This window comes from Pipistrellus hanaki, assembly GCF_964339955.1.
Source record: "Pipistrellus hanaki genome assembly, chromosome: 8".
Classification (NCBI taxonomy): Eukaryota; Metazoa; Chordata; class Mammalia; order Chiroptera; family Vespertilionidae; genus Pipistrellus; species Pipistrellus hanaki.
The window spans coordinates 10,259,637-10,273,360 of record NC_140510.1 but is presented as its reverse complement, the minus strand read 5'-3'; the positions used below and the strand labels follow the sequence as shown (position 1 = coordinate 10,273,360).

Genomic DNA, 13,724 nt, shown 5'->3' with positions numbered 1-13,724 from the left:
AAAAACTTTCAATTTCGCTAGCAATCTCTGGCTGAGCTCTGCGTCCAGCACCCTGTGCTCCACTTAACAAATGTTAATTTAGCAAAAATCATTAACAAGTAGTATCAGAGGAGTGGCAGTGAGTCAGAACTTTCACAACCACCCATCCATAATGAGGACACGCCCACCTCTACCTCAATGCCTGGGGAAGACACATGGGGAGCACTCTTACCCCTCCCAAACAGAAATTTATCCTGAGGAGGCCTAGTGGGAAGTGAAAACCCCATCCCACCTCAGGTGTCAACAGGACCAAATCAAGGACCTGAACTTCTATCCCCACCAGCAGTAGCAAGTCTTCTGCCAGGGAGGTGTCAGAAAAAGTCACTGAAACAGGAGATTTAGATAAGATGCAGAGGCTCACTATACCACACCCAAAGTGTCTAGGTATCAACTGAAAATCACTTAGCATATCAAGAACCAGGAAGATCTCAACTGGAATAAAAAAAGGCAATCAAGTGATGCCAACACCGACACAATAGAAATGTCAGAATAACTGACAAAGGTTTTACTCAGACATCATGTGCTTCAATGAGCAACTGTGAATGTGCTTGAAACCAACGAAAAATTATAAAGCCTCATAAAAGAAATGGGAGTTATAAAGGAGAACCAAGTGGAAATTTTAGAACTGAAAAACCCAGATCTCAGTTCAAAAACTCAGTGATGGAGGAAACACAGGGAAGAATCAGTGGACTGGAAGATAAAACAACAGAAATTACCCGACCTGACAACATAAAAATAGACTAAAAATAAAAGCCCTGGCCGGTGTTCTGACTGGTTAGCGTGTCGGCCCCAAAAAGGTCACCAGTTTGAAGGCACGTTTGGGAGGCAGCTAATTGATGTCTCTCTCACATCCGTGTCTCTCTCTCTCTCTCTCTCTCTCTCTCTCTCTCTCTCTCTCTCTCTCTCTCCCTCCCTCCCTCCCTCCCTCCCTCCCTCCCTCCCTCCCTCCCTCTCTCTCTCTCTCTCTCTCTCTCTCTCTCTCTCTCTCTCTCCTCTCCCTTCCATTCTTGGTCCTTCCAGGTACCAAGAAGTCACTGGTTGGATTCCTCCTGGTTAGGGCACATGCTCAGATTTCCGGCGCTCCATTCCCAGTAGGAGGCAACCAGTTGATGTTTTTTCCTCACCGATGTTTCTAGCACTCTCTCTCCATCTCCTTTCCTCTCTCTCTAAAATCAATAAAAAACATTAAATAAAAAAGAACCACAATCCATATACTATACACAGTGAAAATATTCCTCAAAAATGAAGAGAAAATCAAGGCATTCTCAGATGAAGAAAAACTAAGAGAATTTGTTAGCAGCCCACCTACCCTAAAAGAAAGGAAACCATGGACCAACAAGATCAATCCACCTACAAGATCAGCAATCCTAATGTGTATAAAAACAACGCTGTTAAATATGTGAAGAAAAAGTCTGATAGAAATGAAAGAGGAAATAGACAAATCCACAATTGTGGTTAGAGATTTCAACACCCCTTCCTCAGCAAATGGTAGAATAATTAGAGAGAAAAGCAGCAGGGATATAGAACACAATCATCAATCAACAGACTGTAATAGACTTTACAAAACATTCCACTAATGGCAGCAGAATGTACATTCTTTTAAAGTGCCCACAAAATATATGCCAATAAGACCATATCCTAGGCCACAGAAAAATACATAACAAATTTAAAGAAGTGAAATCATACAGAGTGTATTCTCTGATCTCAGTGGAATAAAAATAGAAATAAAACCCAGAAAGATATGGGATAAATCTCTAAACACTTGGAAACTAGCCAAGAGACTATTATACAATCCCTGGGTCAAAGAGGAAGTTTCAAAGGAAATTTAAAATACACTGAACTGGATGAAAATGAAAATACAACATAAAATTGGGGGGACACAAAAGAGAACTAAGAGGGAATGTATAGTGCTAAATGTAAACATTAAAATTTAAAGTCTCAAATCAATAATTTAACCTCTCACTTCAAGAATCTAGAAAAAGAAGAGCAAAACAAACCCAAAGCAAGCAAAAGGAAAAATTAATAATAAAAAAAATCAATAAAATTAAAAAACAGAAAGACAACAGAAAAAAATCAATTTTAAAAAAGAGCTGGTTCTTTGGAGAGATTTTTAAAAATTGACACTTTGTACAAGCTTGGCAAAAAAAAAAAAAAAGAGAGAGAGAGAGAGAGAGAGAGAGAGAGAGAGAAAACACCAATATCAGAAATAAAACAGAGAATATCTGCACACATCATGAGGACAACAAGGAATGCTATGAACAAATCCAGGTATGTAAATTTCACAACTTTGATAAAATGGACCAATTTCTTGAAAAACACAACTACTACCATTACCCATATGAGATAAAAAATTTTAATGGCCTATAATTTTAAAACGCTCAGAAGAAAAATTTCCAGACCCAGAAAATTTCATTGGATAATTCTACAAAACATTTAAAGACTTAACATCCATTCTAAGCAACTGATTTCAGAAAATTGAAAAGGAGAAAACGTCCTATATCATTGTATGAAGCCAGTAGTTCCACAGCAAACTAAAGACATTATTTAAAAATAACTACAGTTATTCCTTACGAATACAAACATAAGCACCCTTAAAATATTAGCAAATATAATTCTGCAATATATACAAAGGATTATACACCATGACCAAGTGGGGTTTCTTCCAGGGAAGTAGGGGCTAGTTCAATATTTGAGAAGAAATCCATATAATCTACCATTTTAATAGGCTAAAGAAAAATCATGTAATCATATCAATCAATGGAAAAAAGAAAAAAAAAGCATCCGATTGAAATATGGTAGCAATCATACTTGGGTAAAAACTACTGTTTGAATTTTAAACCTACTACTCTGACTTCGACCTTCACTTACTTGCTTTGTTCATCGCGCAATGGGCTTAGGGAGGATGAGTTCAAGTTCTGGGCAAAGTTATAGGCAGAACTTTCTTTTTCATTAAAGAGCCAGCCCTTTGTACACTTAGTGGTTATCTCGATGCTGGCCTTGAAAACAATGCTGTTCTATCCAATTAAAAAAAAATGCACCTGGCATGGTATTGAGATTGTGGGCATATCTGGTCTCTGGCCTGCAAGGTCAGACAGCTAAGTTTATCTTCATCATTCTTCAAACGGGCTAAAGCAAACTAGAAAGCAACATTTTATCTAGGAAGAACAGCAGAAAATTCCAAACAACAGTTTGTTGCAGAATGGGGGTTTTCCTTCTCAGAACCTTTAAAAATAACTACCTGCCCCTAAAGCAGCACAGTCGTGTAGGGTCCGCCTGTGTGTGGCTCTTGCGGCTGCCCTGGCCAGTTCAATAAATCTTGTTTGCTTTTTTTAATAAATTATCAGCCTCCAGTGGTCTTATTTTGAACCCAGGGTTCGACCCCACAACACGATAAATTTCAATATCCATTCATGATAAGAACACTTGGAATAGCAATAGAGGGAAACTTCCTCTACTTGATAAAGGACGTGTACGAAAAACCCTCCAGCCAATATTACACTTCATGGTGGAAGACTGAGCGCCTTCTCCCTGAGGTCAGGACAAGGCAGTACCCCCACTCTCATCAAAGACCCCCAGCTCTGCCCACCGCTCCCTGGTCCTTTCCCAGAACCACTTCCCAGGTGCCTCCCTCCCTCTAAAGCACAGGAGTCCCCTCCCAGCTTTCCTGGAGCCAGGCCTGAGGAGTCACATTCCAAGCACCTGGAAAATAAATACCAAGTGAATAGAATTCACCACGTGTTAATACTCTACCCGTGCCTTCTTGTAAAGCTCTGCTGTAACTGTATCCATTTTTTAATGATAGGCTACTTTTAGGAAGTGAGATTTCATTTATAAGGAGAAATCTAATATTAAACTACTATTCATACCCCTGGCCAAGAACTGCTTTCACTGCTGCTAATGCATCTTGCCTGACTGACTACCCTGAGAATCAGCAAAACAGAGATCCAAGAAAGTGAGGGCGAGCTGTTATAATAACAGCAGCCTGTCTACTCACCGGGAGGGGCTGGTTAGGCCGACTGGCTCACTTCCCTTAACACTTCAGGTGTTGTTTCCATGGCTGGGAAATCATAGAGATTATACCAGAGTTCATCTGCTTTACTCTAGCCCACAGTTTCACATTCAGTTCTAATAAAGTTAGCTGGTTTCCAGTTCATGGCTCATCAGAAGGAATACATTTCATAGTCAGAAAAGCACTTCGTTCATTCAGTTACATTAGTCGAGTGCCTAACAAGTTCCAGGCACTTAGAGACAGACATTGACCAATATATAGTGATCCCATCCTCCCTAGCTTATATAGAGGGGGCTCAGAGAGAAGAATAAATTAAAATTAAATTAAATAATTACAAAGTGTGACAACGGCTGACATGGCTACAAACAGACCTGAGGAGCTTACACTTTCTCCAGATATAAAAAGCAATTTCCTTTCCAACACTGATGAAATACAGAATTAAAAATTCAACCCTAGCTGATTTGGCTCAGTGGGTAGAGCCTCAGCCTGTGGTCTGAAGGATTACGGGTTCAATTCCGTCAAGGGCACATCCCCTGGCTGAGGGTTCTATCCCCAGTAGGGGATGTGCAGGAGGCAGTCAATCAATGATTCTCATCACTGATGTTTCTATTTCTCTCTCCCTCTTCCTTTCTCTCTGAAATCAGTAAAAATATATTTTTAAAAACTTCATATAATTTATTGGTCCCGAATATACTCTAAAATTTATTTTTTAAAGTAAAATCCCAGATGCTGGTTTGTTACTATTTCTATGTTAAAAGCTGAATGCCATTCCACAATCCTTACCAGTTCTATACTTGAGTTGCTTTAAGCACCTGTTGTAGACTCACGTAGACACAAACTACCTTGTGGGAAATGTTTTGTTTTTAGGAAAGTGAAGTAGATTCCAAACAAGCAACCAACAAATCAAGCAACCACTTAAACTGGAGACTGACAAAATAAAACACGAACCTGGCTTCCTACAATATTTAACTTCAACCAATCTAAGGTACTTTTTTAAAAATTACATTATGAGAGGTATCTCATCTTTTCAAATACGGTATGCCAACACAATAACCTAATGTTAAAATCTACTGACTAGCAGATACCGTGGACTGCAAATCTGACCCACACAGACGGCAACCTGAATTTCCGTCATGGAAGCTGTAAGCACCAAATGGTGCAGCCAAGATGCTTCCAGGTGTTACCTGGGCCTCACGGGGAAAACAGCTCTGAACTGTCACTTTGGGAGAAACCCACATTTCTTACAACGCAAATGTCATTTCTTCACATGTAACTCCAAGGCTTTTGTTCATCTGCTTGACTTTGTTTTCTCCAAATTATCCAGACTACAGGCTCTAGATTTATTCCTTACTATTGTACCTCTACTTCTTCCCATTTCATAAAGCCTCACCTACAGTAAGTTACTTCTGAAAGCTTCCATCTGGCTTTTATTTCTAAACACCTACAATTGTAAATGGGGGAAGATTTGTAGTCCAGTCCTCTTGTCACATATTAGGAATCAGAAAGGGATGATCTCTCTTTTTAATAATCTCCCTTCACCCACTCCTTTGTAACCACCAGGAAAGTCTCCCTTTCATCTCTTCGGCATCACCCTCAAACTCTGCCACCCACCTGTGCTGCTCCTTTGTGTCCATGGAGAACATCAGCTGCTTAACAACCTTGCAAGGGCCTGCCCCCCACCTCGCCCGCTGCCCCCACCACCACCCCCATCATCCTCTGCTCCAAAGCCTCTGGCTTCCCATCTCACTCCGAATAAAAGCCAAAGTCCCTATAAAGATCAAGCTCTGCGCCATCCAACTAGCCTGCCACCTCCTTAGCTCTCCAGCCTCACCTCTTCCCACTCCTCCCCTCCCTGCTCCCACCTCTACACTGATTTTCTGCCAGGAATGCTACCCCCTCTCCGTGAGGGTCTTTCTCAAACGTTACCTTCCCTTAAAAAAAAAAAATATATATATATATATATATATATATATATATATATATATATATATATGTTATTTTGTACAGAGAGGAAGGGAGAGAGATAGGGAGTTAGAAACATCGATGAGAGAGAGTCATCGATCAGCTGCCTCTTGCACACCCCCTACTGGGGATATGCCCGCAACCAAGGTACATGCCCTTGACCGGAATCAAACCCGGTCCCTTCAGTCCCCAAGCCGACGCTCTATCCATTGAGCCAAACCGGTCCCGGCCGTTACCTTCCCTTAACCCTCCACCCGCCCATCCCAAGTAAAACTGTAAACTTCCAACTCCCTATCCTCTAACAAACTTTCTATTTAACATATTTATTAACTATTATCCCTAATATAAGTTCTAAGGATGCAAAAAATTATGGGGGCTTTTTTTTCACTGCAGTATCCTGAGGGCCGGGAAGGTGCAAGTTACCTGACAAGAATTGAGTAAATATTTGTTAATGAATGCAAGTGTCATACACTTAAGAGAGATTTGTTGGAAATTGGGCCTGGGCCAAGTTTGTTAAAGATGAGACACTGCCCCTGCCTTGAGAAATGCACCACAAACCAAAATGTGCATCTCAGGGCTGCAAACTAAGGCCAAGGAAGGAGTGCCAAATGCTCAGAAGCCGAGGCCGGTTCAGCTACCCATCGGCGCGCAGTCCGCCAGGCATCGCCTCCAGGTTCCTTGGATGCACGGCAGCCCCCTCGCCGACCCCAAGCCTGGGAGGTTACTCATCAAGAGCAACTTCCGGCCGGTTTGCGTCCACAGGCCACGGGATTTAAAGAAACAGATGTAACGGTCTCTGCTCTTCATCCTCCACCCCTCTCCTCTGCCCCGTGGGTCACTGCCCCCCGCAGGCTGGGACTGAACCGGGGTCGGACCACAGCACCCTCTCCGTTATGTGCGCCCTACTTCCGCGGTCCCACCTGCTCCCGGAGTTCCCTCCGCCTCCTGTCCGCGCGTGCGCGTGCGCCAGCCGACCACGTGGGCTGGGGTGAGGCGGAAGGCGGGCGCCGCCCAGAGGATGGCCACGCCCCCTCCAGAACGGGCTTCTGATTGGCTGCCGGGCGCTCGCCCGAGCCCCGCGGGGGAGGCCTGCGGCTGCACCTCTAAAGGCGCTGCCAGACGGCGCTGCGCTACTTGTGCCCGCTCCTCGCTGCCGCCGCCAGTCCTGCAACCCTGCACCTATCCCGCCGGCATGTCTCAGGTACGGCACCTGCCAGGCTGCGAACGTGCCGCGGGGCGGGAAACCGCGTGGGGACCACCCGCAGGCAGAACCCTGGGAGGTCTTTCTCTCCCGACCCCGTTCTTCCTCCTGGACCCATGCCCAGCCCTGGCCCTCTGGACAGAGGCTGGAGAGCGGAACTCTCCGGTGTGGGGCTCCCTGCACCGCCATCCGCCCTGCAACTGCTGGGAAGTTGCCCAAAGAGTGGACTTCGCGGTGAAGCGGGGATAGAGGTGGGGGGGTGGGGGGTAGGGAGGAGGGGGGCCGAGGGTCCGAGGTAGTAAGACGAGAGGTATAGGGTTGCGTGGATGGAAGGAGCAAGGGAGCCGAGTCCCCCATCCGGAAGGACAGGCCATGAGTAAGGGCGGAGCAGGGAAGCCAGGAGGCGGTGGCTGAGCGCTTGGAGGTCAGAGAAGGGGCCGAGTGTCCCGCGTGCGGCCGGGGGAGGGTGCGCCCGCAGGGAGAGGGTGCGCCGGGGGAGAGGTGACCCCCGAGGGCTTTCCCTCCCTTGAATGTGGCCGCTTTTCCGAGCCTGAGCTGTGTCGGGCGACCTTTGGCTCCTCCTCTCTCTCTCTCCAGTCGGGCACTGGGACAGAGGTTGCGCTGGGACGCCCCAAACTCAGGGGAAGGGGGCCAACTGATTCAGGCCTTGTCCCTGCCGTACTCAGGCCCTGGCCCCTATTCAGCTGTTTTAAGCACCTGGGCCACCCCTGTCCGCAGCTCAGGGCTTCCCTGGGACCTCAGCCACGCCGCTTTCCTGCGGAGTAACTCCCACTGCAGGCAGCCTCCGCCCGGCTCCTTCCCGCGGTGTTTGCAGAGCTTTCTTAATGTGGTTATCACATAAGGGAACCGGTGAGCCACCTCCGTGCTTTGCTGGGTCTTTCTAGCTGTCCGGTTGTGGGGAGGAGGGGAGACACTAGAGAGAGCGCTGCTTTTCCTCACCTGCCTTACAGGAGTGCGAGCTGCCTTTGCCCCGTTAGAGCTGCACTCAGGCCTCTCCCCTCCCTCGCACTTAGGCTGAGTTTGACAAAGCTGCTGAGGACGTCAAGCACCTCAAGACCAAGCCAGCGGACGACGAGATGCTGTTCATCTACAGCCGCTACAAACAGGCCACTGTGGGAGACGTGAATACAGGTATGCCGAGGTGAAGCTTGGCCGCCCTGTTCTCCAAAGCACGCTCGGCAGCCTTGCTTGGTGCTGGAACTCTTAATCCGTGGGAACCCTGCCCAAAACTTCCCAGAGTTCTGAACTCTTTGGGCGGGATGGCAATGTTTCATGACGTTCCTGGGGTGTAGGCTGGGAGAGGTTCCCGGAAATCACGTTCCTGCTGGGTTTGCAGACCCAGCACTGTTATTGGTTCTTGGTAGCTCAGGCAGCAGAATTCAAATCCTAGACTTTACTGAATGTCAAGAGCACTTCCCACCTACTTGGGAGGTGGTGAAGGCCCCCAGCTTGGACAAGATTTGCTCAACTCCGCTGGGCTGGGCTGGCGGTGCTTTGTTGAAACACTTTGTTTCCACCCTAAACGGGCAAGATCAAAGTCTCAGAGCACTGGCAGTGGACCAAGCCTAAATCAGGAGCAGAGGAGCAGCTGGCTTCCTGGGACAGGTCAGAGCACTTTTGCTGAAACATTTCCTGGTGGCCATTCCCTGTTGAAAGATCTTGGTGTGCAGATTTTGAGGCCATAGTTTGAATTAACATATTCCATCGTACTGCCTTTCCTGCCTTCACCAGGTTTTATTCTGCCCCCAAAGTCCCTGATACTCAGGCGTATATTTTTGCTCTCAGGAAAAATCTCCCACAAACCAATAAGAAATAGACTAACAATTTGGTAGGAAAATGGGGCAAGGGTATGAACATACAGTTCAAACGGACACTCAGAAAACTAACCAGTAATGCATGAGGCAGAGGAATGGGTTAGGCAAGGGCATGATTCAGTCCATGCCAGGACTCAGAGGTGGCGGCCATGGCACCACATAGGAGGTTACCCTCTCCCCTCCCTGGTCAGGAGGGTGAGCATGGCCCCCAATTCCACTGCTGTTGGGTTGGAGGTGGAGCAGACGGGCTGGCTGGAAGCCAGCTGGATGCAGAAGTGCCCAGAGGTAGGGACCTGGTGCAATGCCAAACTAAACTTGGGTTCCCGGGGAGGCCTGAACTGAGAAAGGTCTTGTGGTGGAGGTGAGTTTTATGCTGGGTTCATACCCTGTATCGGCCTGGGAAGGGAGTGGAGAGATGAAGGGGGGTGGCTAGAGCTGCCAAGATGTTCTTCTGCCAAACAGTGTCCTCAAGAGACTGGGCCTGCCCTGCTGAAAAATCTTGGTGCAGATTTGGTGTCACGTGAGGGTAGGTAGGCTGGGAACCTGTAACTTCCCGATCTGGGAGGGATCAGCACCCTCTCGGGTTTCACAGTCCAGTACAGTAGCCACTAGCCACACGTGGCTATCTACCTTTAAGCTGAAGATAGCTCACATTAAGGAAAATCAACAGTTCAGTCTTCATTCGCACAAGCCACTATTCCAGGACTCCAGTGATGTGTGGGACACTGCAAATATACAGGGTTTCCATCACCACAGAAGGGCCATAGGGGCATGCTGCTCTAGAATTTGGTTGATGGCTGCAGTTTCTCCCGGGTTCCCCTGGGGGTGCTTCCCAGCAGGCACTCAGGAAGGCGCGAGGTTCCTCTGGCACAGGGTGCAGCTGTGGGCGCTGTGACTCCTCCCCTTGGCTCTGTTCTCGGCGTGGCAGGGGATAGGTCAGCAGGGAACTCGTGAGTGTGTTTCCCAAGTGCAACTGATAACCAGTCTGTTAGCATAAAACCATGGTGTAACTTAAAGAAACGCTGCTCTCAGGAAAAATCTCCACAAATCAAAAAGAAATAGACTAACAATTTGGTGGGAAAATGGGGCAAGGGTGTGGATATACAGTCCACAGAAAAGGACACTCAGAAAACTAAACAGTAATCCATAAGACAGAAATGGGGTGGGAAGGAAACTTTGCAGTATTTTTTTAAAGTTTTTAAAAGACGTTTGGGAGTTACTTAACTTAGAAGACAAGACCCTCTAGTAATGGGAACAGTTGCGCTTTTACTTTCCCTGGATTTTAAGTCTGTATTTCTGTACACTGCTCTGGGCCTGCTTACCTTCATGACAGAGTAGAAGGGATTGGTGAAATGAAGATTCTTTCATGACAAGAAAGCTGGTCAGGTTTTCCCCTGGAACTGGAAGCAGCCCTAATGTCTTTCCTTTTCTTTTGAAGAACGGCCTGGGATGTTGGACCTCAAAGGCAAGGCCAAGTGGGATGCCTGGAATGCGCTGAAAGGTAATTGTTCTCCTCAGTCTCCCTCGTGTGTGAAGCCGGCGATGGAACACGCCTGATTGTGGCATGCGAGGGGTGAGGAGGGGAAACGGGGTGAGGCACGGGCTGGAAACAGCTTGACCTGTGTCCGAATGGAAAAAAACTGGGCCACCTACTTTCTCTCTCAATACCAGCAATGCCTTTTCCAAAAGCACCATCTCCCAGTAGAGGTGTCATCGAGAGGAGGGCCACTGAGAAACCGATTAGAAGGCAGTATAGCTGGCGAGGGCTTCATATATTCTCAGAATTAGGGGAGCTTTGCTGCCCACAACTCCTCTCCCCCACAAGGCCAGGCAGTGACCCCATAGCCCAAACAGCCCTCCCTCTCCCCCCCCCCAGTTCCCTTCCAGCCAGAAAGGCAAAGAAAAGAGAGGAATGAGCTAATGCATGGCAAGCCTCTGGCACTCGTAGGCTCAGTGAATGGAGCTATTCTGTGCTAAGCAACAGCAGCCAAGTGTCCCAGCTCCGACTCAATCACGTGCCACCTACACTAGCAAGACCTAAAAGTTGGCCCTGAAGGGCCTGCCAGCTTTTTTGTTCTCACAACTAGCTTCTGAATAAGCCCTCTGTCTTCCTGCAAATGAGAAACACTTGAACTCAAAAAGGATCCGAATACAATAAAAACTCTCCTAGGATTTGAAGTAACTGGAACAGGAATGCCTGTCCGACTGTCTGTTTTCACTGGGCGTTTCCATGCCATCCGCAGGCCCCACACTCAGGGGCTGCAGACACGCTCCGCTTTCCGGCAGGTGTCTCTCCTTCACTGTGGATCCGGGAAAGGAGGCGCTACCGTCTCTGAGGAATATGTAGTCGGTGCCTCTTACACAGCAGCAGGAAGGCAAGAACTGGCCTCATCCCCCGCCAAGAGCCAGCTGCTTTTGCTCAGAGTTCTCAAAACTTTTCTCGTAGCTTCTCTCTGGGGAGAAAAGGGTGCCTGGCTCTGCTGTGTCACCACCTGCTTAACAGCTCCGGCAGTTAAGAGCCCAACAGAGAAATACTTGACAAAGCAAACCGGGAAGTCAGCACGACCCGTAAGGCCACTGTGGCTCCCCAAGTGCGGCTCTCCTGCCTGTCTGGAGGGCCCCCCCCCTTTCCCCAAGGCTCAGACTAACCCCTCACTCATGGCGGTGGGGGACTCACAAGGCCAGCAGGCCACTGGCAGCCTCAGGGCAGCCACACACATTGGTCAGTGCTTTATGGAGCCTGAGCATCCTCTGTGGGCCAGGCTTCTCCGTTCCTCGTCAGATCCCGTTCAGGTCTCCGAGGTGTGCCCCCCCTCCAATCCCCTTTGCAGGTAAAACTGAGCCTGGGAGCGTTCAACCAGAGCTGTGGGCTTGACTTCCGTGCTGCCTCTGACAAACACTGTTGATTCCTCACAGGGACGTCCAAGGAAGATGCCATGAAAGCGTACATCAACAAAGTAGAAGAACTGAAGACAAAGTACGGAATGTAGGGACTGGGCTTGGCTGCCAGCCACGCATGTCATCTAAACCGAAAATCATGCCTTGTTTTTCTAATACCACGGATGAAGTGAAATAATGAAGTTAACCTCCTTCCTGAACACGGTCCAGGATGCGGCTCCGACATTAAGGAGCGGAAACGGTTACGTACTCGCCTTGCGGAGTAGTTTTTATCTATACATCAATTAAAACTGCATTTGTTACTTTAAGTCTGGTAATCTGGTTTCTTGAAAGAATTGACACTTCCAATCTCACTTCCTTTTTCTAAAGATTTTGTCCGGAAGTGTGTGGGCTCTCTCCCTTCCCCCTCCTCCGCCGGGAGTGAGGCAGGAGTTCCCCGTTCCAGGCGCGGCCTCCAGGCAGGCAGCGGCCATAGGAGTGGCCTTTCCCACCCTCTCCCTCCCCGTTCCAGCCGCTCCCCTGGCAGAGGCTTCAGCCCCTCGGGAACATTGCTAGCCTGGCTCAGAGGAAGGCGGGGTTGACAGGTGTTTGAGGTTTGTCTCCGGCCAAACCAGTCCACAGTTCCAGAGCCAATGAGCACGGAAGGAGGCGCATCTGCCCCGGGCATTCCCGAAGGCCCGGGGAGGCTTGGCCGCAGGCAGCTGGGCAGGCAGAGATGAGCAGGGAAGGGAGATGGGGACCTGGGGGCGGGGTGGGCAAGGGGTTAGGCTGCAGAGAAGAAAGACAGTTTGACCCTGGAGGAAGTAGGTTGTTGAAAAGTAAAATGAGAAGAAGCGAGAGCTGCCAGCTGTCAGACCCTCCTCGCTGGATGTTCCCCTTCAGTCACGCCACAGTCCTGCAGGGCAGATCAGAGCTTTCCATTTTGCAGGTGATGTTGGGGCTGACGGATTGGGGAGGAGCTCTCTGAGGCCAGGCAGCAGTCAGTTCTCACCAACGCCTGTGCCCTGTCTTAGACCCAGTTCAGCCTCGCCCCAGAAGAACAGATCTCAGCGTTACAGTGATTTGCCCAAGGTCACTCCGCTGGAGAATAAACTAAGATCCATCATTCAGGTGCAGATCATGGCTCAGATGCCAGCACCCCCAGGTGGCCTCAGGCATGACCAACGCTGCAGTGGGAGAAGGGGACAGCAAGGGGGGTAGCAATGTGGCCACGCCTTCCCTGTGAGACGTGAAGCACAGAATGTGACCGTAGGTGATGGGGCGTGAGTACATGGTCAATGGCTGTTGAGAACTGATTCTTCCAGTCAGCCCAGCCTGCCCATGGGGAACCAGGCTGCAGCCCAGGGGTAAACAAGGGAAGGTGGCTCCAACAGAACAATGGGGTCACGGTCCAAAAGCCCAACATGTGGCCCGAGGGAGGTGAGTGAGGTGGCATTCTGAGGAGCAGTGTCCTTTATGTGGGAGACAGCCTTCCTGGAGCTGGTGTAACTGAGGGCGGTCGAGGCAGGGAGCCTACAGTCCTCTCCACCCCCCGAGCACCAGGGAGGCGGAAGGAGCCACAGCTACTCACCTGTACCCAGACCTGGACCATCTCCCTGGCTCAGTGATTGGCTGCTTCAGGAGTGAACCAAAGGGAAAACAACCTCTGATGGAGTCCAAGGCCTGGTTCTTGTCCAGACAGATCTGGCTCCAGGAGGCTGGTGCACTCCCCGGGGGCGGAGGTGAGCATTAATGAGATGACGTGAGAAGCTCCTGGCATGGAGTGCGAGGCCTGAGTGCC

General features: G+C 48.8%; 2 protein-coding genes across 5 annotated transcripts in view; one reads left to right on the top strand and one right to left on the bottom strand.

Moving 5' to 3' along the window:
- The window catches only part of LOC311626612 (UPF0538 protein C2orf76 homolog), a 92,582-nt gene extending 85,587 nt beyond the window's left edge, over window positions 1-6,995 (bottom strand). For all 4 annotated transcript variants that reach the window (XM_084892243.1, XM_084892242.1, XM_084892240.1 and 1 more), the window contains exon 1: window positions 6,931-6,995. The gene's annotated coding sequence lies outside the window, so the exon portion shown is untranslated. The remainder of the gene's footprint in view (window positions 1-6,930) is intronic.
- Window positions 6,996-7,072: 77 nt separating this feature from the next.
- Window positions 7,073-12,252, top strand: DBI (diazepam binding inhibitor, acyl-CoA binding protein). The gene is made up of 4 exons (XM_084892246.1): window positions 7,073-7,211; window positions 8,246-8,363; window positions 10,485-10,547; window positions 11,963-12,252. The coding sequence occupies exons 1-4, from the start codon at window positions 7,203-7,205 to the stop codon at window positions 12,034-12,036; spliced, it is 264 nt and encodes an 87-aa protein (XP_084748372.1). The 5' UTR covers window positions 7,073-7,202; the 3' UTR covers window positions 12,037-12,252.
- The last annotated feature ends 1,472 nt before the right edge of the window (window positions 12,253-13,724 follow it).